General features: G+C 38.4%; 1 protein-coding gene across 1 annotated transcript; it reads right to left on the reverse strand.

Annotated features, from left to right (window-relative positions):
• Positions 1–1045: 1045 nt before the first annotated feature.
• On the reverse strand, positions 1046–26263 carry LOC108669548 (probable ATP-dependent RNA helicase DDX46). Its single transcript, XM_018156918.2, has 18 exons — positions 26256–26263; positions 25963–26034; positions 22445–22745; positions 21485–21697; positions 20351–20456; positions 16804–17162; positions 15498–15752; positions 14573–14753; positions 12865–13103; positions 11726–11845; positions 10524–10688; positions 9042–9247; positions 8337–8469; positions 7525–7767; positions 4794–4968; positions 3701–3813; positions 2522–2755; positions 1046–1514 (listed from the first exon to the last, which is right to left on the reverse strand). Exons 1-18 carry the CDS (start codon positions 26261–26263, stop codon positions 1341–1343), a joined length of 3297 nt encoding a protein of 1098 aa, XP_018012407.2. The 3' UTR covers positions 1046–1340.

Consider the following 26263-nt stretch of genomic DNA (forward strand, 5'->3'; position numbering starts at 1 on the left):
TTTCCAGGTTCACTATCATTCTCGTAAGAGATGCTGTTGTGAACTGGCCCCGGCAGGGTGGAACTCTCGAGTTCAATATGTGATTTGGTACACATAAAATATTTTATGACAAGAGATTAATTTTACTTATGTGGATCTTTTCCCATTGTTGTTGTCATTGCCTAATCTGGTAGTGGCGACTAGGGAGGCGGGTTCACATCGAGCATTGCTAACCTTTCTGCATGGAAACTGCATGCAATACTGAACGACTGGATGGAACTGTTCCACGCAGTTCCACCTATAGCATTCAACCCTGCCGAAAAAATATAACTCAATACTCACTGCAGTGAGTGAAGAGAGCGCATTTTCTCGTCGACGAAAATGGTGAAGTCCCGGACAGACAGACGGACGGACGGACATGGCGAGAACAATAGCGCATTTTTTCCATAAATGAGAAAATGCGCTAAAAAGCAAAGATTCGATGCTAAATGAACATGAAGTCCATCGCGACCCAGAATCTAAGATGGAACAATACCTCTTCTTCGGCCTGATGACCATGAGGACAAAATCAGGTCGTCCATTTCGGATTGCTCTAACTTTTGAGGATTAATCAAACATTTCATGAAAAAAGTCTTCTGTCGATTGATTGTTTACAATATGTTCAACAGAGATTGTAAATTGTAATTATTTCCACTACTTATTACGCAACTTCTCCGCGTTTGGATTTTGAAATAAGTTTGGTCATTGTGAGTGGTGGTGACGTTGATCCGTGGTTTCGTATACCAAATAAAATGTCAGCAACTTGACAATTCCATTTGTCAATCATTTCATGGTTTTATATACACAAAATTTGATTACTTATATCATTAGTCTGCTTATATCGCAAGTTCACAAGGAATTTAAAAGCAAAGAAAACGCCAAGAAAATTCACCATATCGATATTGAAAACGTTTCGGAGTCCAGCTCCATCATCAGTTCGACTAAAATTTAGTCGAACTGATGATGGAGCTGGACTCCGAAACGTTTTCAATATCGATATGGTGAATTTTCTTGGCGTTTTCTTTGCTTTTAAATTCCTTGTGAACTTACAAAATTTGATGATATGAAAAATGTAAGTGAGAATGTTTCCCGTCGTTTTAATAATCTGCTCTTTTCATCTGAAGTATCGTGAATAATTCGAACCTTCACGATTCGTATCGGCACGAAACTGAACTACAACTTTCATCTTTTAAGCTCTGGTAGCACAATAAAGAACAGATTCTTTGAAATCAAGAACAAAAACTGCAAATCTCGTACGGCCAGTGGCAGCCAGATGGACTTTACAAGTATATCGACTCGTGTAATTATCGACAAAGTATAATTTACAAAACTTTATAACGACCCTGACTCTTGAGTCCTCCGCCACTTGTGCGGAGCTTGACCAGTTCTTCCCTGATGAGTCTGATGATCTCGGCTTTGGCTTTGGAGACGGCAAGCTCAGATGTTGACTCGATGGCAAGGAAGAGTTTACGTTCTCCTTCTGGAGGGTTCTTGCTCTGAAAAATTCATGCCGATTAATAGTTAAAAGATGCCACTGATTAATCATATGAGATAAAAATACTAGCATTGAAACAGTAACAAAAAATTCAGTCAATGAGGGCAATTGCTTTGCAATCCCAAGAAATGAGAACACGAAATGAAAAATTCATGACGATTAATAGTGAAAAGATGCCACTGACTAATCATATAAAATAAAAATACTAGCATTGAAACTGTAACAAAAATTTCAGTCAATGAGGGCAATTGCTTTGCAATCCCCAGAAATGATAACACGATATGAAAAATTCATGACGATTAATAGCGAAAAGATGCCATGGACTAATCATATGAAATAAAAATACTAGGCTTGAATCTATAAAAAGAATTTCAGCCAATGAGGACAATTGCTTTGCAATCCCCAGAAATGATAACACGATATGAAAAATTCATGACGATTAATAGTTAAAAGATGCCATGGACTAATCATATGAAATAAAAATACTAGCAGTGAATTCGTAACAAAAAATTCAGCCAATGAGGACAAATGCTTTGCAATCCCAAGAAATGAAAACACGAAATTCAAGTATCAACCCTTGTCAGACTGCATCATTTTTCAACGTTTTAATCGTACCGAGTGTAGCCTAGTTATACCGATGCAGTCCGACACGAGTCAAACATCGGATAATAAGTTATTATCATTACTATAGGAAGCGGTTTTCGTGGCGTCTCGTTTAACTGAACTCCGAGGGCACGTTGCACGAAAAAAATATACCTAACTCAGTACTCACTGCAGTGAGTGACAGAGAGCGCATTTTCTCGTCGACGAAAACGTGAAGTCACGGACGGACAGACAGACGGACAGATAGACAGACAGACGGACGGACATGGCGAGCACAATAGCGCCTTTTTTCCATAAATGAGAAAATGCGCTAAAAAACACGAGAAAATATATTAACGGTAAAAAATGTAGGCTCGACATTCGGAGGCTCTACAAAAAATGTCCCACAGATCTTAGTACACGTACAGCTGGGCAGAAGGTGCCTCTGACAGTGATGCCAGCTTCAGAGTACTCAGATATCTGAGCGAGGGCCTCCTTGCTGGTGACACGCCACCTCGCCTGCTGGGGGAAGTCGTTGATCTCGAGCTCCTCTTCATATTTCTGGTAGCTCTCCTCCGCCATGCTGCTGTTGGGGTTGTCTTCATCGTCCAGGTCTCCAGAGGGCTGGTAGTTCAGACGGTTGTTCAGCTTCTGCGCCATCTGCAATGCAGGTGGAAGTTAAGGGAAAGGTAATTATCAAATAATTAAAGGACTAAAAGGAGGTGATATTATTGAGTGAAAATTAGTTAAATTATGGAAACGGTAATTAGTATCAATTAATAAACGAAGGTGATATTATGGAAATGGAAGCCAGAGGACTGGTAGTTCAAGCGGTTGTTCAACTTCTGCGCCATCTGCAAATGGAGGTGGAAGTTAAGAAAACGATAATTATCAATTAATAAACGGAGGTGATATTGAAATGTAAGTTATGAGTGGATAAAAAACGTCATAATAAATTGCAACGAAAACGGTAATGATCAACAATAAATAATTGATATTATGGAAATTAAAGTTATGAATGGATAAAACGAACGTCGTAATAAATTGCATTGACTGTGAAGATATACAAATTATATCTGTTACCCGATTCAATCAAGTAGAAGCCTGATATTTAAATGCCATTCCAGATTCTAAATCATTTAAAAAAAGAGTAGGCGTAGAGAAATAAACGCATAACGTACGCATACTAAATTCTCCTTCACTTATTGATAAATGACAAACTGTTTGTATACTGACGGTTAACTTAAGGCCTTCAGGTTAAATAGCATTGATTCTCCTTGGCGAGTCTAGAGACAAGCGCTCAAGAGAGCTTTGGTTATTAATTAAAAATTGGTCAAAGTTGTGTTAATGGGTTACGGTTGAACGTATCTAATCAGCGACGGTCTTGGCGCTGATGGCTGCTGCTGGACGTACCTGCTCAGCGACGGTCTTGGCGCTGATGGCTGCTGCTGGACGTACCTGCGCAGCGACGGTCTTGGTGCTGATGGCGGGCTGCTGCTGGACGTACCTGCGCAGCGACGGTCTTGGTGCTGATGGCGGGCTGCTGCTGGACGTACCTGCTCAGCGACGGTCTTGGCGCTGATGGCGGGCTGCTGCTGGACGTACCTGCTCAGCGACGGTCTTGGCGCTGATGGCGGGCTGCATCATCGACGTGCCGCCCTTCATCACAAACTCGGCCGCCTGTTGGCTGGCGCCTTTCACGGTGCTTTCATGACCGCCTGTAACGGAAATTTTTTTAACAAATAAATCGTTTTATTTTAAAAAACGTTTGATTTTTTAATAAAAATCAAACGTTTTATTTTTTTTAAACGCGGTCCACAAACGTTTTATTTTAACAAATCAAACAGACATATGCGTTCCACAAACGTTTTATTTTAACAAATCAAAGAGACATGTGCATTCCAAAAACGTTTCATTTTAACAAAACAAAGAGACATGAGCGTTCCATAAACGTTTTATTTTAACAAATCAAACAGACATGTGCGTTCCATAAACGTTTTATTTTAACTAGTCAAGGAGACATGTGCGTTCCACAAACATTTTATTTTAACAAATCGAACGGACATGAGCGTTTCAAAAACGTTTTATTTTAACAAATCAAACTAAGATTGTGTGGAACTTACTAAAAATCATGGACTCGATACACCTGCAACCACAGCAATGGGCATTTATTGCAATAACACAAAAAAGTCTACGAGACGAATAAATGAATGATGGTATTATTATGACTAATAATAATGGACGATCTTCATCGTTCACACAGGGAATGAACAACACAATACCAATGAAGAAATTCATCAATCATGGAATAAATGAACATGAAATAAGTATTAATGATGGAAATACATTAACAAAAATATACTGTTATCAATCATGGAATAAATGTATATGAAATTAGTATTAATGATTTAAATACATGAACAAAAATGCAATGTTGACAAATTACTGGTAAAAAGTAACTAAGAAAATCAGGCTTACGACGAGCGGCAATGAAGCATAATTAAAGCGTTATCAATGCAGTATTTAAAGCTAATCAAAGTATTTTGTAATCCAAATGATGATACCTGCACCATGCTGCGCATTGAACTTCTGGGCAAGCCTCTTAGCGAGCTCGAGTTTGCTGGCAGCAGCGGCGGAAAGCATCATAAATGCAGTATTTAAAGGTAATCATAGTGTTTTTTAACCCATATGATGATACCTGCACCATGCTGAGCGTTGAACTTCTGGGCAAGTCTCTTAGCAAGTTCAAGTTTGCTGGCAGCTGTAGCAGCAGCAGCAGAGGCGGAGGCCTGCATGTTCAGCAGGGTCCCGCCAAGCGTTCCTGGCCCGCCCCCGATTGACGCTAGTAGCGCCGGTGAGATCAGCGGTGTAGGCTGTGAAAAAGGTAATCATTGAGCCTATATATTGGAATAATGTATGCATTGTCATATATCTGAGCCTATGGGATAGGCCAGGTAGAATAAGGTATGCCAAAACCCATGGTTTTGATACCATGGAACAAGGGGACCAATTGACGCTAGCAGCGCTGGTGAGATCAGCGGTGTAGGCTGTGAAAAAGGTAATGATTGAGCCTATATAATGGAATAATGTATGGATTGTCATATATCATATATCTGAGGCTATGTAAGATATGGAAAGAACGGGTTCCAAAGGCCGGATCCCTTGCGAATCAAGTCGCGAAAAGTTCAAGAATCGGCAACAGGCCATGGGCCTATTTCTTCAACGCCGACACTTCTATTCTATCCTATGGGATAGGCCAGGTAGAATAAGGTATGGATTGTCATATAATTGAGCCTAACGTAACGAGACGTGACGTAACGAGACGTGACGTAACGAGACGTGACGTAACGAAACGTGACATGACGTAACGAAACGTGACATGACGTAACGAGCCGTGACGTAACGAGCCGTGACGTAACGAGCCGTGATGTAACGAGACGCGACGTAACGAGACGTAACGTAACAAGACGCGACGTAACGAGACGAGACATGTCTTAACTATTTAAGGCAAAACAAGATATTCCTTACCATACGAAAACGACACGAAACATTCAGAACGCAGTTAGCTCTTGATTGTCAATGGGTAGTTGCAGGGTGGCTTTGCGATTTATACATGAATATTTAGTGAATAATGTTGCTGGAATGCTTTTAATTACGCATGACAAGAAGCATAGGAGTTCAGTACGCTTAATGACATCATCGCTAGTTGCTGACGTAGTGTCGATCGGTCAGCAGCTAAGAAGAATGTGGAAGAGTTTTTTTAGGCCCTGCAAAATGCCACGAATCAGGAGCCATACTTTCAAAACTCGCTAAGTGAATGTAAGTACTTACGCTCTATTTTCTTGTCTATGATTGGTGGATTTTGCTTGAAAGGCCGTCAATGATTGGCTGATGAACTTACGATCTCTTAACTTTTTTGGAAATTATGGGCCCCGGGCACTAATGCCACTGGTAGTTCCACGACCATCACTGGCTCGCTGACCCGCCAGAACCATTTTATTGTATTACACAACACCCTGGACAAGCCAGGTACTCATTTATCAACCAGAGTTGGCCAAGCGTAAACACCTTTTTCGGGCCTACGCTGGTTAGCTCAACGGCTAGAGGAATATAATGACGGTCTAAACTGACTCTGATGTGGAATTAGACGACCTGGGCCTATACTTTCAAAAAAAGTTCATCAGCCAATCATTGACGGCCTTTCAAGCAAAATCCACCAATCATAGACAAGAAAATAGAGCGTAAGTACTTACGTTCACTTAATCATAGACAAGAAAATAGAGCGCAAGTACTTACGTTCACTTAATCATAGACAAGAAAATAGAGCGTAAGTACTTACGTTCACTTGGCGAGTTTTGAAAGTATGGCCCCGGATGTCTTTTAAGAACTTCTTGGCTGGAATTAGGTTCACAACGGCCGTTACTCGCTATTAACATCTGATCCGTCGATTCCTACAGCGGAGTCTGGCTAGTATCCAGATATGTTTCAAATTTCATGCAGAGCTGAGAGGGTTGTGAGCTTTTCAGTTGCGTAATTTTTTTTTTCGTTCTAATCGATAACAAAATGACGTTGAAATCTGCAATATTTCCTTGATTTGAGCGTTTCTAACAATTAGTTATGTTTTCAATTTCACTCTGGCACTGCAAATTTGCCAGATGGGAACAGCTATGTCATTTTACATACCTAGTAATATACATGAAAATTTATAAAGGGACAAAATGTTGATGAGATAATGAGTGAAAGTTTACTATAATAATTAACTATTAAGGATAAACTATTACCTATGTCTCGTTATAAAAGATGAAAATTCTGGAAAATTTGAATCTCGTATTTTAACCGGGACATCTCGTCTCGGTGTTGTCACGGAATTCCCACAAAGTGGTGAAAATTGTCCCGGTTTTAATTGCTAAATGGGACAAACATGTTGTCTCGTCTCGTCTCGAATGGGTAAAGCATCAAATGAATGAGTCTAGATACAATATTAAACAATATTCATGGGATGAGCATGTGACATGGGACATGTGCAACAATGAATGGATTTTGAGTATGATATAAATATGGAAAAACTTGGTTTGAGACCAAACCAAGTTCTTGAAATTCGATAAAACGTAAAAAATCGATAAGACGGAAAACTTTTTCCTTGCAAATTTAGTACAAGAATAATAAATTGATTTCCAATCATCTTTGGGCAAACAACATAGGCGCAGTTGATGCTCGTAAATTCATTTCATGTAATCACATGCGTTATCGAAACAATCCAATCCCCTCGATAAATAAAAAAATTAGATCACTACTCATAGCAGTGAGTGACGAGAGCAAATTTTCTTTAAATCAACAAAAACGATAAGTCACGGACGGACGGACGAACATGACGAGCACAATAGCGCCTTTTTTCCATAAATGAGAAAATACGCTAAAAGCGCCATTACCTTGACTTCCTTGACAGTGCGTTTAGTGTTCAGAAGTTTAATAATATGTTGTTCGATGTCGCCCTCGATGTCCTCATCGTCAGAATCCTGCAGACCAAGCGCAGCTTTCTGGAATTTTTTCTTCTCAGTGGCAAAGTTTGCCTCTTCGTCGTCGAATTTGAAGCCTCGGCCGTGGAAACCGCCCCCAGTTTTTACTTTTTTACCCTCAGACTCCATGCGCGCTTTGTACGCGTTCCACAGGTCCTGAAGAACATTTCAAATATTAATTTAATTTTAAACTTTCTTGCCCTCAGACTCCATGCGCGCTTTGTAAGCATTCCATAGGTCCTGAAGGACACGTCAAATATCAATTTAGTTTTACACTTTCATGACCTCAGACTCCATGCGCGCTTTGTAAGCGTTCCATAGGTCCTGAAGGATATTTTAAATATTAATTTAGTTTTACACTTTCTTGCCCTCAGACTCCATGTGCGCTTTGTAAGCGTTCCACAGGTCCTGAAGGATATGTCAAATATTAATTTTATTTTAACTAAATATGGCAAGAAATTATTTATCAAAGTCGCACTTGGCACTTCAATTCACAGCTAAAACAAAATACTTGTCTACGCCGACATGTTGAATAACAGATCATTGTTGTCAAAATTAAATCATTTGAACGGCAACACACTACACACATGGAGCTCCCCCAGCAACACACATGGAGCTCCCCCAGCAACACACATGGAGCTCCCCCAGCAACACACATGGAGCTCTCCCAGCAACACACATGGAGCTCCCCCAGCAACACACATGGAGCTCCCCCAGCAACACACATGGAGCTCCTGAGGGACTGGAGTCTCGCTCATCTCCATGGCTCTGATGATGTTGCCGGCATAGCGGGGCTGGTCGGGGGAGAGGAAGGTGTACGCGTGGCCCTTGTTGCCCGCACGTCCGGTGCGTCCGCACCTGCAACCCATATAATTTAGCAGTAAATACAAGCTAAAATAATAAAAATACTGATAATAATAGTGATAATAATAGTAATAACAATTCTACTGCTACAAATAACAATAATAATGTAAGGCAGGTCATTGTTCGAATTTGGGAGCCTTTTAACATCAATGTTTTTTATCTGAATTTGCAGGTAATATACACTGATGGTTTACGATGGTAATATTTCATTTTATCATCGTTGCAATTAAAAAAAACGTATTGCACGTAGCTGAACAGTGCACGTACTGCACGTAGCTGACCTGTGCACGTACTGCACGTAGCTGACCTGTGCACATACTGCACGTAGCTGACCTGTGCACGTATTGCACGTAGCTGACCTGTGCACATACTGCACGTAGCTGACCTGTGCACGTATTGCACGTAGCTGACCTGTGCATGTAGCTAACCTGTGCACGTATTGCACGTAGCTGACCTGTGCACGTACTGCACGTAGCTGACCTGTGCACGTAGCTGACCTGTGCACGTACTGCACGTAGCTGACCTGTGCACGTAGCTGACCTGTGCATGTACTGCACGTAGCTGACCTGTGTACGTAGTCCTCGTAGTGGTTGGGAGCATCAAAGTTAACGACGAGGACGAGCTGCTTGACGTCGAGGCCGCGGGCAGCGACGGACGTGGCAACCAAGACGGGCACGCGGCCCGCCTTGAAGTCCATGATGTTCGTGTCGCGGTCTATCTGGTCCACCCCGCCGTGTAGCACCATGGCACGGTACGAGTGGCTCAGTAGGTCCTGCGGGAGGGAGGAGTGGTTAGGTTTGTGAAAGTGGTAATGGTTTGGCCATAAAAATTAAAAACTACCAAAAAATTGCCGAAAAACGACCTCTGGCCGAAAAAATGGCCGAAAAACGACTACTTTTGGGCCAACTTTGACCGACAACAACCACTCATACCAGCCATAATATTAACACGCCGCCGTGTAGCACCATGGCACGGTACGAGTGGCTCAGCAGGTCCTGTGGCATGGTAGGAGTGGTTAGATTTGTGAAAATCTTAATGGTTTGGCCGATCCTGAATAAACACAAATCTAATTGGCCGATCCTGAATAAAATCTAAGATCATTCTGGACGGCGAAGAACTGAAAGATCACAAGAAAACATTGCCATGATTGAAGAAAAAATTAATGAACCGCCTTTGGATTTCTTCCTATGAAGTTACGTGATAGAAAAATTATTCAGTACAAGACCAAACAGCATTGACAATCTGAAGATAGCAATTCGTGAAGCTCTCGCACTTATTGACCTGGGGCCATACTTTCAAAACTGGCTAAGTGAACGTAAGTACTTACGCTCTATTTTCTTGTCTACGATTGGTGGATTTTGCTTGAAAGGCCGTCAATGATTGCCTGATGACCTTACGATTACTTAACTTTTTTTTAAAGTATAGGCCCAGGATACCTTGGCTGCAGTAATCGCAAATTAAAAAAAAAAAAAACGCATTTAGCTGTCAACAGCGAGGAGGTCATTTTGAACATTCATTGTAATTTGAATAAAACTTGAATTTATACGCTTTCATGTTGTTTTTATTTCATATTTCCCCGTTTAATACTTTTCGAGTTATAAGCCTTTAATTTTAACAATTTTTGGGGGGGTCACCCTGTACCGTTCAATGGTAATAAGTGTATCGTTATTTGGACAAATTCTCTCAACTTCTCAGAGTGCCTACCTGGCCGACCGAAAACCGCTTTGATCTTTTCGTAGGCGGCGATCCATTGTGGCCTGGGACTGCTACGTCCAAAACAAAATACCAAGGACAATAAGGAGTGCCCAGTTACTCCCTGCCCACTACGTTAGTTTAGTGGCCAAATGTTTACTAGCGCTTCAGCTATTTAGCTATCTCGCACCGAAAGTCAAGATGAACATCACCATAGAGGTGGAAGGTCTCAATTATTCATCACCCACAAGGGTCGGAAGGTCTCAGATGTCCAGCCCGCTGAAGCTGGCTCGAAGGAAGCAGCGTTAGCATCTCAAAGAGACGAACTGACAAGGAGGGACAGGCCCACTACAAACCTTGTAGAGTGAGTCAGCGCTCTCTTGCTTGTCCACAAAGATGATAGTTTGTCCGAGCTCGTAGAACTGCCCCAGCAGCTCCAGCAACTTCAGGAACTTGTCGTCCTCCTCTAAGATCACCACGTGCTGACTTACGTCCTTGCACACCACCGACCGACCGCCCACCTGAACATATTATAATTAATGAAGCAGAATATCTGGAGTGAAATTACACTTTTAAACTAAATTAAATTTGAATTATACATATTTCGAACCAAAGACAGATAATTCATCTTATATACCTATAGGTGACAATTTTTCTTAATTTTCTTTCAATAAGTTTTTGAACATCACTGACCGACCACCTACCTGAAAATTTAACAATTTAATCATTTATTTAATAATTTTATTATATGTATAGTAATTAAATTATTTATTAACCTTACCATTGACCGACCCTTCCCAGAGAATATCTGGGGTATAATTATAGTTCAAAATTAGACATATTTAATGAAACTAGTTCGAACTAAACAAAAGACACATAATTTCTCTTAGATAGGCGACAATCTTCCCTAAATTTTCTTCCACTAGGCTGTCTTTGCACACCACCGACCGACCGCCCACCTGAACATTTTACAATTTAATTAATTTATTTATTACTTTTATTATTTACTAATTAGGTAATTTATTAACTTTACTACTGACCGACCCACCCCAGCAGAAAAGCAGAATGTCTGGGGTAAAATTACAGTTCTTAACTAGACACAGTTAATGAAACTAGAGAACTAGATCAAAGACATATAATTTCTCTTAGAAAGGCGCCAATTTTCCTTAATTTTTTCCAGTAAGCTTTCCTTGCACATCACCGAGCGACCGAAAACCTCATTAATAAAGGCTAGATGTTAAATTTTTTTGTCGATCAGAACACAACACCCACAGTGCTTTTAGTTTCCATATGAATTCCTCATCCTTTTATTGAATTTGATTTAAAGAGCTATAGGTTGATGATAGTTGACCATAATTTCTATGGGCTTTTCACTGACCAGTCAGTAACTTTTCACAGACCAGTCAGTAACTTTTCACTGACCAGTCAGTAACTTTTCACAGACCAGTCAGTAACTTTTCACAGACCAGTCAGTAACTTTTCACAGACCAGTCAGTAACTTTTCACAGACCAGTCAGTAACTAGGTACTCACTGACACGTCAGTAACACGTAACTAACCATAATTTCTATAGGCTTCTGAAGGATCTTCTTGGCCAAAGCTTCGACTTGCCGAGGGAAGGTGGCCGAGAACATCACCGTCTGTCGCTCTGGCTGCACGTTCTCGATGATACGCATTACCTGTATATCATTTATATCATTAATTAAAATGCAACTAATTTGTTTTAAAATCACTTGTTTGCTTGAGTCGCAAGTTAACCAGGAATTTGAAAGCAAGGAAAATACCACAAAAATTCACCATATCTTTATAAGAGAAAACGTTTCGGAGTCCAGCTCCATCGTTAGTTCATAACACAAAATTTTGTTCAGAAAAAATTCAGTCCTAGAAACACAAATAAATAGGAATCATTCATAGGTTTAAAATTTTTATTCATTCATGAGACTACAAATTTTATTCATTCATGAGATCACAAACATGAATCATTCATATGACCACAAATATGAATCATTCATTGGAATACAAATTCAAAATACTTTAAAAATCTGATGGCTGAATTCTGATTATCAGAAACCAATCCTTGCCGAATACATTTCACACATGAATGTAGATTGTGCATGTACGTTTTACCCTTAATAATAACTTAATCCTAGTCACTGATAATAACATCATCTTGTCTAAAAAGATCATTAAACATTAAAGATAATTAATTACTAAATGAAGATCATACCCTTATTAATAACTTAATTAATCTTATTCACGGATAATAACACCATCATGTCTATAAAGATCATTAAACTTTAAAGATCATTAAACATTAGAGATTAAAGATCATTATTTAAATAAATATCATACCCTTAATAATAACTTAATCTTATTCCCGGATAATAACACCATCATGTGTATAAAGATCATTAAACTTTAAAAATCATTAAACATTAGAGATTAAAGATCATTAATTAAATAAAGATCATTAATCAAATATAAAACAATTATTGAATAAAGATCATTAATTAAATAAAGATCATTACTTAAATGAAGATAATTAAACCTGTCGCACCTGCGGTTCAAAGCCGAGATCAAACATTCTGTCAGCCTCGTCCAGGACGATGTATGAGACTCGCTTGAGGTTGGTCACGCGTCTTTAATTATTAATTAATCATTAATTACGGTAATTAAAGATCATTATAACCTGTCGCACCTGCGGTTCAAAGCCGAGATCAAACATTCTATCAGCCTCGTCCAGGACGATGTATGAGACTCGCTTGAGGTTGGTCACGCGTCCGTTGTTAGCGGCCAGCATGTCGATCATGCGACCCGGAGTACACACGATGATTTCCGCTCCTCGCTTCAGTTCCGCGATTTGTTCGCTGATGCCGGTGCCTCCGTAAACTACGGCGATCCGCAGTGACGAGCGGCAAAACTTCCGACACTCTCGACCTTTAAAGGAAAGATATAATTAAGTTAAAAGATAGCAGACATGAATCTTGACATATTTTAAAAACTGATGCCGGTGCCGCCGTAAACCAAGCGATCTGGAGTGAAGAGCGGCAAAACTTCCGACACTCTCGACCTTAAAAGGAAAGATACAATGTAAGTTGATAGCAGATAAGAATCTTCACATTTATGAAAAAAATTAAGTTAACAGCAGACACGAATCTTGACATATTTGAAAAAGTGATGCCTGCGTCGCCGTAAACCAAGCGATTCGGAGTGACGAGCGGCAAAACTTCCGACACTCTCGACCATAAAAAGATACAAAGTAAGTTGATAGCAGATGAGAATCTTTACATAAAAAAAACAAATATAAGTTAACAGCAGACATGAATCTTTACAGATTTTGAAAAAATGATGCCTGCGCCACCGTAAACTACGGCGATCCGCAGTGATGAGCGGCAAAACTTTCGACACTCTCGACCTTTAAAAGATACAAAGTAAGTTAATAGCAGATAAGAATCATTACATATATGAAAAAAAAAAACAAATTTAAGTTAACAGCAGATATGAATCTAGACATATTTGAAAAACTGATGCCTGGGCCGCCGTAAACCACGGCTATCCGCAGTGAAGAGCGGCAAAACTTTCGACACTTTCGACCTTAAAAGGAAAAATACAAAATAAGTTGATAGCAGATGAGAATCTTTACATATTTGAAAAAAAACTAAATGTGAGTTAACACGAGAAGAGAACGCAAACAGGGGATGTATAAAGTTGAAATGTGAGTTAACACGAGATCAGAATGATAACAGAGAATTTTGAATGATGAAACGTGATTCAACAGACGATGTTTACATGGGATTTGAACAGATGAAACGTGAGTCTACATAAGAAAATAATGCCATCTGAGGGTTTCATTATGCAGGAAGTTATCAGCATTAGTACGGAATTGTACGAAATAAGATAGCGAAATGTATAAGATGCATGGATAGTGGATACTAAAAAAAAATCTCAGAGGCAACCCAATTAAATAGTGAACTACAAACGAGGTCTCGTTCTAGGAAAAAAATGAACCCATAGAAAGTTATAAGCTATCTGTACAAATAATGAAACTATATGGTAATAAATTAATTTATGATACTTTAATTGCAGAGAAATAAAATCTTGACCACCATAAAGAGAATTCAATAATATTTTGTTGCAAGTCAGTCTCCAGTCAAGATAAAGTAAGTGGTTAAGGTCATAATAATGGCTATAGGACCATCAGTATCCAGCAGAGTGGTAAGTAACCAACCTATTTGCATAGCCAGCTCCCTAGTAGGGGTCATAATAATGGCTATAGGTCCATCAGTATCCAGTAGAGTGGTAAGTAACCAACCTATTTGCATAGCCAGCTCTCTTGTAGGCGTCATAATAATGGCTATAGGTCCATCAGTATCCAGCAAAGTGGAACCGGTACCTAAGTAACCAACCTATTTGCATAGCCAGCTCCCGTGTAGGGGTCATAATAATGGCTATAGGTCCATCTGTATCCAGCAGTGGCGGCTGGTCCACGACATGGCGTATCAGCGGCAGGAGGAAAGCCAAAGTCTTGCCACTGCCAGTCTTGGCGATGCCGATGACGTCACGGCCTGACATGATTGCTGGGATGGCCTGGTGGAGAAAAATATTTAATCGAAAAAATAAACCCAGTGTAACATATCCGCGTGAAAATCGTGCAAAAATTAATAATAACTCTGTGGTGAAAATGCGAAGTATTGAAAAAAATAAATAAAAAATTATTATATATCAATGAAATTACTGAATAGAATTGTAAGAAAAAAAATAACCGTTACAGCTCGAAGTTACGATCATTTCAAATGTGAGTAAAAATAAAAATAAATATTACCAATGCATCATTTGCAGATATACGTGATTACACAGATATCTCACAACACCGAAATCTCAAGTTATCGGCACCGGTATCGCACTGTATCGGTACTGGTATCTCAAGTCATTGCATTGGCACTGGTATCTCAAAGAATCGATACTGGTATATCGAGGAATCGGTACTGATATCTCAAGGAATCGGCACCGGTATCTCAAGTAATCGGTACTGGTATCGCAATGTATCGGTACTGGTATCTAAACTAATCGGCACCGGTATCGCACTGTATTGGTACTGGTATCTCAAGGAACTAGCACCGGTATCTCAAGGAATCGGCACCGGTATCTCAAGTAATCGGTACCAGTATCTCAAGTTATGGGCACCAGTATCTCAAGTTATGGACACCGGTATCTTAAGTTTTGGGCACCGGTCTCTTAAGTTTTGGGCACCGGTATCTCAAGGAACCGGCACCAGTATCGCACTGTATCGGTCTCTCACTTTATCAGTCCCGGCATGCGAAGGTACCTCACCTGGGCCTGTATAGGCGTTGGCTTCTCATATTTGCATTTCTTGAGGACATCGAGCGTTCGTTTGCTGACGCCACACTGCGGCCACGACTTGATAGGACGTGGGCACCCCACACCCTTAACTTTAATGCCCTCGAGCTCTTCTCTGTAGGTCTCGACCTCTTCTTTACTCATGCTCGCGATCTCGGGAACCTCGATGTAGAAATCCTTACGAAATGGTACGTACTCCACCGTCCCGTGGTCTACTTTGGCCAGTTCCTGCAAGTTCAATGGATGAGATAACAAAAATAAATAAATAAAACCTAAAAAATGGCAACCTTTATCATTTGTAAGTTCAATCGATGAGATAACAAAAATAAAATGAAACCTAAAAAATGTAAGTAATCTTTTTCATTTGTAAGTTCAATCGATAACAAAAAATAAAAAATAAAACCTAAAAAATTTAAGTAATCTTTATCATTTGTAAGTTCAATCGATGAGTTAACAAGAAAAAAAAACTAAAAAATGTAAGTAATCATTATCATTTGTAAGTTCAATCGATGAGATAACTAAAAATAGATAAGTAAAACCTAAAAAATGTAAGTAATCTTTATCATTTGTACAATGTATAATGTAAATTGGTGAGATTCAATGGAAAACAGAAAATTATTTTAACATCGTACACATTTCATTAGCAAGACTGGGCAAACGAAGCGTGCAAACTCTCTTTATAGTTCACCATGTTTGCCATTAATTTTTATACTGAGCCTTTCAACCAGTTTCTTGAGGGTGTCAACTTCAAATCCCATGCCGAAATATCGCTATAATAACATACCTACTAACTGCTAACTTCTGTCATTAACCACTAGTTTCTCACATTCTTTCACTTCTTAGCCAATCTTATCTTACCTTCCAGCCCTTCTTAGCTATACTAAGCACGGTATCCTTGAGATCCTTCACCTTCCTGCCCTTCTTAGCTATACTAAGCACGGTATCCTTGAGATCCTGTCTCTTATACACATCTAGATGTGTATAAGAGACAGTAGCTATACTAAGCATGGTATCCTTGAGATCCTTCACCTTCCTTCCCTTCTTAGCTATACTAAGCATGGTATCCTTAAGATCCTTCACCTTCCTGCCTTCTTAGCTATACTAAGCACGGTATCCTTGAGATCCTTCACCTTCCTGCCCTTCTTAGCTATACTAAGCATGGTATCCTTGAGATCCTTCACCTTCCTGCCCTTCTTAGCTATACTAAGCATAGTATCCTTGAGATACTCTCCCTTCTCCCTCTAGCTATACTAAGCACGGTATCCTTGAGATCCTTCACCTTCCTGCCCTTCTTAGCTATACTAAGCATGGTATCCTTGAGATCCTCTCCCTCCTCCTCGGAGCTGTACTCCAGACCGTCTTGGTTCTGCTCCATTAGCTCCCCTTTCTTGCGACTCTTCTTGTTAGCGACGCCCGTTATTATAACGGGCTTCTTAACCGTGCTCGCGACACCCGTGACAATAACGGGCTTAACCGCGGGGACTTCAAGTTCACCCGTGCCGTTTTTCACGGTGTTGGTTATGGTGGTGGTTGCAGCATCCGTGGTGGTGGTGGTTGCGGGTGGTAATGGTGGTGGTTGAGGGACTGCGTCTGGTTGGGTGGTTACCGCAGGGGCGGGAGGGGTAACCAAAGTATCTGCTGAAGGTGAAATATAAGTTACTTAAATAATTTATTATTAGCGAATAATGAAAAAATAGACCAATTATTATTCATTTTGAAGAATTATTTGAAAAATTTGGTTGTAAACGTAGTATATGCAAATAAATTACAACAGTAAAATTGTTAACCAGAAAATTCACGCTGATAAACTATCGCAAAGTTGCCTGAACTTTGAGATATAGCACATCAATCCAAAACGAATTATGATATATGAATACATTTTAGTTAAAACTTCAAGTTATGAAATGTTCCACTACAAATTTATATTATAATGAAATGTAAATAATGAAATATTTTTTTGCATGAAAACCATGAACCAAAATTAACGAAGCATGTTGCAAACATGTTTTATAAAACATCTGCAGGGTATTCAAAGAAAAAAAAATGATCAAAGAAACATTTTATGGATTTCAGAGTTTAATCACTGATAAAATTGGAAAATATTTCATGAAAAAAATATTTGTTCTTAGTTTCAATTCTGATACGTCATCTAGATCTATTACAAAAACAATTGATATAATTTTACAAAATCAATGTAAACATTAGCCTAAAGTATTTTCTTTCATTCACCAAGACCAAGAATAGTCTACATAAATGCATTAAATGCTTCATTACCGAAAGAAGGAACAAAACAAATGTCTCCAAGTATCTAGAGATTAACATAATAGAACATTAATGTATGTAGTAATTATGCTGGGGGAAGCAACGTTATAATTTAGAGGCTCTCGAAACTATTAAATTTTCTACCTGATACGGCCATTTAATAGCATTTACGGCCACAATTTCGTACCTGATACGGCCAAAATTTCGTACCTGATATGGCCATTTAATAGCATCTACGGCCACAATTTCGTACCTGATACGGCCATTTAATAGCATCTACGACCACAATTTCGTACCTGATACGGCCATTTAATAGCATTTACGCCCACAATTTCGTACCTGATACGGCCATTTAGCAACATTTTCTTCAATGTACATCCTCCTCTAGCATTTTAAACTCTGCCACTCCCACTACATATTTCCATGTCTGTTATGCTCATTGTTAAAACATTTTTATGTCTGTTACGCCAATTCACTAATATTATTTTAATGCATGTTTAAAAAGGTTTTCATGGATGTTTAATGTAAATTGAAACGAAGAACTGCTCCTGCTTACAAAAAATGTCGATAAAAGGGTGTGTTTTTAATCAAAATCAAGACTAATACGAAAAATTTAGTGACTAAATAATCGGTCTATAAAGAATGGCAAGCTTTATCACTGATACAGGCAACCTCAAGAAACATATTTGAACAAAATAATAAATATATAAACTAAATTCTTTAAAAGACATACATTTATTCATTTAATTACATGCTAGCAAAAATGACCAAGCGCTCCGATTTCAAAGAAGTTCTTGAATAAGTGCAAATAAGACGAGCTGAAATAAACATATTTAGTGACATCAATAGAATGTATTATAATAGGATGTATAATTATAAAATATAAAATAATAGAATGGATAAAAATAGAATGTATGATAATATAATGTATAATAATAGAATGTGTGATAATATAATGTATAAAAATAGAATGTACGATAATTTAATGTATTATAATAGAATGTATCATAATAAAATGTATAATATGATGTATAATAATAAAATGTATAATGATATGATTTATAATAAGAGAATATCTAACAAAACCAAGCTGGAAAAGTATTTGCAGATTGAGCGATGACAAACAACGTGAACAGCGAGTAATATAAAGTAATGTACAAGACTGTAAATTATAAAGCATGTACATCAAGGATAGGAATACATCTTCTATTGCCTGTATACCTATGTACATACATGTACATAGGAATACAGGTATAATAGAACGAAGACGGTATGAAGAATGGTAACAAAAATATAGGAAAATAATAACAGCACAGTACAAAAAGGTAACAAAAATATAGGAAATAACAGAGCGCAATACAAAAAGGGAACAAAAATATAGGAAATAACAGAGCACAATACAAAAAAGGTAACGAAAATATTGGTAAAACAAAGAGCACAATACAACAAGGTAATAAAAATCTAAGATAATAATCTAGCACAGTATAAAAAGATAACAAAAATATATGAATAGTAATCTAGCACAGTACAGAAAGGCAATAATAATGGTATTCGTACCAGCAGGGCTCAGGGCCGAGTCCTGGCTATATAAGTCCAAGTCTGCTTCACAGTCTGTGGAGACACTACATATTATATAACTTATCAATAACTTATTTTAAGAGAAACATATTGCCTTAATATATATATTATTATAGAATATGTATTATAAAAAATATTATTTATATTAGCATTACATTTCTATACAATATGTCCAGTTTCTTATAATTTACATTATATATAATTTACATAATGTGGAGAGACAACGTCCGGGAGCTAACACTACACTACCATGTTATATAACTTATCAATAACTTATTTTAAACACTACAATACATGTTACATATTGTATAACTTATCAATAACTTAGTTTAAAACACTAGACTACCATGTTACATATTGTATAACTTATCAATAACTTATTTTAAACACTACACTACAGGTTATATATTACCTATATAACTTATCAATAACTTATTTTAAGAGAAACATTTTGCCTTAATATATATTATAATAGAAAATGTATTATATAGCACATAATATTTATAGTATTACATTTCTATATAATATATCTAGTTTTTTATCATTTTTATTGTATTATATTATAGAAAATTTATTATATAGAACATAATATTATTTATAGTAATTCATTTCTAAACAAATTTCAAAACAATATATCTAGTTTCTTTTCATTTATATTCTATTATATGGTATATTATACCTTTTTTAAACATTTATTTTTAAAGAATATATATTATATAGCACATATTATTTATAGTATTACATTTCTACACAATATATCTAGCTTATTTATCATTTATATTCTATTATATTGTATATTATACCTTTTTCAGACATACATTATTGAATATATATTATATAGTACATAATATTATTTACAGCAATACATTTCTACACAATATATCTAGCTTATTTATTTATCTAGCTTATCTAGCATCTATTATATTATATATACACAATATATCTATTTTCTTATCATTCATATTCTATTGTATTGTATATTATACCTTTTTTAGAGTGTATTGTAGTGCTGGGTTTGCCGGCCCTGTTGATGCGCCGCACCTCCTCCTGTATGCCTGTCATGAACGCGTCCAGCGGGTCAACTTCATCGTCCTGCAAATATAAATAATTTACAAATAGTTAACCATAAACCGCCTGACATGAATAGGTATGTAATATAATAATATTAGTATTATTAATATGGGTCAACTTCATCGTCCTGCAAATACAATTAGTTATCCCTCTACCGCCTGACATGAGTAACCGGAGTAATATTAGTAGTATATTAATATTACTAATGTAATATAATATTAGTATTATTAATATTTGTAACTGGAGCAATATTTAAACCGGAAATTTAAGCCAAGAAAAGTACAAGAATCGGCGACAGGCCTATTCTTCAATGCCGAAGATACTATACCGTACTATACTAATATTAGTTGTATATCAATATTACTTATATAATATAAAGATATTAGTAATATCAATAATATTAGTAACTGTCCGGAGCAATATTAGTGGTAATTAGTATTACTAATATAATATAATAACATTAGTAAACAAAGCAGTATTGTCACGCGCCTACTTCCCAAAAAGGATACGTTCTAGTGAGCGCAAAATGACTTTCACTGATGGTTGCCGCCACGTACGACAACTTTAAAATGTTCTCTGTTGCGTACAAACGTCCTCAGGTTGCTACACTCAATAGTTTACGTATAATTTAAGTTGAAAGTTATGTTCCCGGAGAGTGACATACGGCGGCAGAGGTTTAAGGTGGTTGTACACCTGGTGTTCACCATCATTGTTCAATTAGAAGAGTTTAAATCCTAATGCATAACTAAAATCTTTCCAATCTCAAAGCATTATCTTTCTTTGCCCTTACAGAGTAATTTATGAAGTTAAGCTCCTAACTCTACAATAAAATCATACCTCATCATATAATTAGATATTTCAACCTTCTAAATAATCCTAAAACCAAACAAATCTCACTGCATCATATTTCTTCTCGCCCGCACCATCCTCCTCATCCTCCAGGTTCCAGGCCTTAGCAATATAATTATATATTTCAATCTGACTAAATAAATCCCAAATCTCACGGCATCATCGTAGCTAATAATCCTAGAAATAATCCCAAATCTCACTGCATTATCCTTCTTCTCGCCCGCACCATCCTCTTCATCCTCATCATCCTCGAGGTTCCAGGCCTTAGCCGAGCCCTTAGGCACGGTGATGGTGCCCTTCTCCGCCTCCCTCTTCGTCATCTCGATCTCCTTCTTCTTCTTCTCCGCTCTCCACTTCTCTATGCGCTCTCTCCGCTTACGCATCTCCGCCTCCAGCTGCTTCTCTGCTTCTTCCTGTTATTTGTTACAATAAATACAAGTTATAGAAGATATTAATAATAACTATCTATAGGAATTATAATCATAGGTTATAGAAGTTATAGAGGCTATAATAAATAGAAGTTATAATAAATGAAGGAATTGTAAAAAAATCTTATAGCCCATGAAGTCAAAGAGTCAAAGCTTAATATCTGACAAAGCTCATGAATAAGAACGGAATTTGACGCATGAAAAACGCTGGTATCCATGGCTACAACAAGTGTAGCCATGGATACCGTAATGTTAAAAACCGCGTCATGGGAGAGTATATTTTTACTAATAAAAAGACAACACGTTTTACGAACATTTCTCTTACGACACATTGCATGATACAAACTGAGTCTAAATTATTCACAAAGAAATATATGCATTGGTCTTACAAGTTTACTAAAAAGTCTTACTTAGTTTATCTGAGTAAGACTCAAAAAAGTCTTACTCAGTTCTCTGGGTGTACTTAATGCAATAAACATAGTTTCATATATTAATAATGAATGAATATTATGAATGAAGGCATGAATATAACTATTAACTAATGAATGAATATTATGAATAGTGGCATGATTACCTATTACTAATAAATGAACATTAAGAATAATGACATGAATATTACTAATGAATGAATATAATGAATAATGGCCTGAATTTTACTAAGGAGTGCAAAATAAAAAACAATACAAATTTTCGATTGGAGCCAAAGCATGACAATCCTGGTCTGTCACTCACCTTATCTAGGACGGTAGGATCAAACACTTTAGGATCATCCCTACTCTTGCTCCTACTTCTGCTCTTACTCTTCTTGCTCTTCTTCCGATCCCTGGACCTAGATCTTTTTCTATCCCTGGATCGGGATCTTTTAGATCTGTCTTTCCGGTCACGAGATCTTGACCGAGAGCGCTTGCGATCTTTTCGTTCACGGGACTTCGATCGCTTCCTCTCGCGCGATCTCGATCTTTTGGTTCGGTCACGACGATCCCGCGATCTTGATCGACGTCGATCTTTGCTTCTCGACCGCCGCGATCGCGATCTGAAAATCAGAAAACAATTCATGAGCTTTTTAGCGCATTTTCTCATTTATGGAAAAAATGCACTATTGTGCTCGCCATGTCCGTCTGTCTGTCCGTCCGTCCGTGACCTCAAGTTTTCCTCGACGAGAAAATGCGCTCTCTGTCACTCACTGCAGTGAGTACTGAGTTACATTTTTTATATATTAACTCCTTCCAGGTGTCACAATTTTACGAAGTTATTAGGGAATTTGGATTTAAGAATCCCATAAATTTGGTTTACGTAACCATGAAATAAATGGCCATGTTACAACATGGAAAAACAATATCCGAAACTGACATAACGTATTTTAAGTGACACAAATGTGACATTTGTGTCTATTATGTGTCTCATAATAGACATTTGTGTCACTTAAAATACGTTATGTCAGTTTTGGACTTTTTTCCCATGCTTTAACATGGCCTCACGTTTCACGGTTACGTAAACCACATTTAGGAGCAAATTCAGGTCGTAATGATAGGTCTTTAAGTCAGAACTCATTGAATGCCAAAAGAACACGTTTGATTAATGTGATAGACTGTCAGGCTTGATAAATGTGATAGACTGTCAGGTTTGATAAATGTGATAGACTGTCAGGCTTGATAAATGTGATAGACTGTCAAATGTGATAGACTGTCAGGCTTGATAAATGTGATAGACTGTCAGGTTTGATAAATGTGATAGACTGTCAGGCTTGATAAATGTGATAGACTGTCACGCTTGATAAATGTGATAGACTGTTCAAGATTCAGATGTAGACCAGCAGTGTCCAACCGTGGCGAAATTATAATGCTCACAAATACTTGTTTATTTGATTTATTTGAACGACGGTTGCTTCTTCATAAGGACGGTTAATGAAGAATTTGTCATGCAGTTTTTTAATTACGACCTTTTTTTACAGACTTGCTTACATGGTTATTCTACAGGAGAATGCTGCTCGCAGTTCATGACGGCAGATGGAGACTTGGCTACGTAATATATTCACTAGAAACCAACTTAGGAAAAATTATCATGTGAGCTTAACAGTGAGTGTTTCGAGGATCATTCAGTCATTAACTCAGTTGGTGTCCACTATACGTAATTTATTGCAAGCTCACAGTATGTCGTAAATTTTTCGGAATTTTCCGAACAACTTCTAGACATTTTATTACCGATTGCACAAAGGTAGATGAGCAAGCATTCGGTCAAAGGAATTGGAATTGGGGTGCGTGGTGACCTACGGTTACGACCTTTAAATCGGTCATACACGCTGTCTAAAAACTTTTACTAGTATCAAAAAATTAAAAGTTCACACTTATGCTAACAAAAAAGTTCAAATATACCATATTCACAGCTGTCCTAAGAAAAAATATATATAAAAACTTGAATATTTCGTTATGCAACATCATAAAAAAAATAACGTGGTATAACAATTCGGTACGGTCACATATGTCTTCCCACCCTCCCCTCTCACAACCCTCCATTCCTCAAGACTCCACTCCACTCACTGTCCTCCCTTTATAAAGGGAGGACAGTGTTAAGTGAAAAGCCAAATTATCGAGAGAATTAAAGTTATTATCTCTACTTTGCTAGGATCAGCGCCTTTGATGAAACCTCAACTGAAACTTGCATGCTGATCTGAAGACGGCCAATGAATGACGAATTGACGCCAATGATCAACGAATCACGGCTAATAGATGAGAACCACATCCAATGGATAACAAAATACGGCCGATAGCCAATGAATCACAGCCGACGGGCAACAAAACACGGCAATGGCAACGAATCGCGGCCAATGGACAACAAATTACGGCCAATGGGCTACGAATTACGACAAATGACCAATGAATCACGCCCAAAGGACAACGAATCACGGCCTTGGTGCTTCATACGCTGGCGACCTTACCATCTTTGTCTCGTCTCGGTGGCTGGACGCTGCGGGCGTGTCAAATTGTTCTGCTTCCAAGAATTTGAGACCGTGGCCCCGGGTAAATCCTCTGACATTCTCTTCACTCCAGACACCCACCAATCATGCAAACATCCATCTGCCTCCATCTGCAATAGCCCATCCCCCTGGACTTAACCCCCTAAATCCTATAGGTGTCACCTGGGACATGCATTGCCCCTTTGCCCAACACGTCAAGGCTGTACCGTGGTCACCAAAGCTTCTTGCGGACCTTGGCAGCCTTGGCCGGCACCAACTGCGCATGGGGCTTCTCAGAATAAGACATCATCGCCACATTCAGAACCATCACAAGCCTAATCATGAACTATGCAGCTCCCATCTAGTACACGCATTACACCTTTGCCCTCCACGTCAAGGCTGTGGTCACCAAGGCTTCTTGCGGACCTTGACGGCCTTGGCCGGCACTAACTGGAGCTTCTCAAAAGAAGATATCATCACCACATTCTGAACCATCACAAGCCCAATCATGAACTATACAGCTCCCATCTGGTACACCATCGCATCACACACTGCTGTAGCAAGCAAGTCTGCAAACAATACAGAACTCGGCTTTGAGGATAGCTATTGCATTGATGCATGAAGATTACCTCTATCAAACACCTCCACACCGAGACAGGTGTTCTACATTGGTCTGTGCATCTGTAACTCACATGCGCGCAGTTCCCTAATAGCGCCCTTTGGCCACGCCATTTATCCTTTCCTCTTGTCTCCGTGCCTTCCAGAGACAGACTCACAAGGGCCACCCTCCTCTCCAGATTCGTCAACCTTGTGGCTCCTCTCCTAAGGAATGGTATCATGCCCACCAACTTTTATGGTAAGGCTAAGAGGACCCTCTGCCGAGAGATGTCCGACTGCATTTCAGAAGAGCCTGAAGCCTACAGGGTACTGGCTGCCTCACTCCTCCAGTTGCCCAGAAGAACATCTTCCTGCCCATTGGGTTAACAGCCCCATTGAGGCTGTGGCTTTTCTCGCCACCATTCCCGACATATATATTAAACTGAATTTGAATATTAAATTCAAATTTGAATATTAAATTGCAAATTCGAATAAAATGCTCATCTGCCCACCTAACGTTCGCTGCCCCCGTCCACCACTTGAGCTGCTCCCAAGGTGCACATGAAAGTCGGCACAACCAACACCAATAACAACAAGGACAATGGACAAGAAACTACGGATAATTTTCACTACTTTTTTCAATGTTGCTTCACATAGGTACCTACTGAATTATTGCTACAAACTAAAGGGTTACACTTACTTGGATTGTTTAAGATCTTTTTCAACGCTGTGAGATCTGCTTCTTGAGCGGCTCTTTGACCGCCTTTCTCGCCTGCAAAAAATTATCTATTAGCTATTTAGCTTCAAAACAGGTTTTTATATATAATATCACCAAAAAATGTGGCAGTTGGCACTAGATTGACTGAAGACTTGTTTTGGTCTCGTGCAATTATGGCAAATCCAGCCTGTTTTCCTGAAAAAAATGAGCAAAAACCTGACTTGTAAAAATGCAAATTTCTGTTCTTGCACTTTATGGCATGGGCCATAAAGTACAGATTCAT

The sequence above is a fragment of the Hyalella azteca genome, unplaced genomic scaffold, assembly GCF_000764305.2.
Source record: "Hyalella azteca isolate HAZT.00-mixed unplaced genomic scaffold, Hazt_2.0.2 contig12555, whole genome shotgun sequence".
Classification (NCBI taxonomy): Eukaryota; Metazoa; Arthropoda; class Malacostraca; order Amphipoda; family Hyalellidae; genus Hyalella; species Hyalella azteca.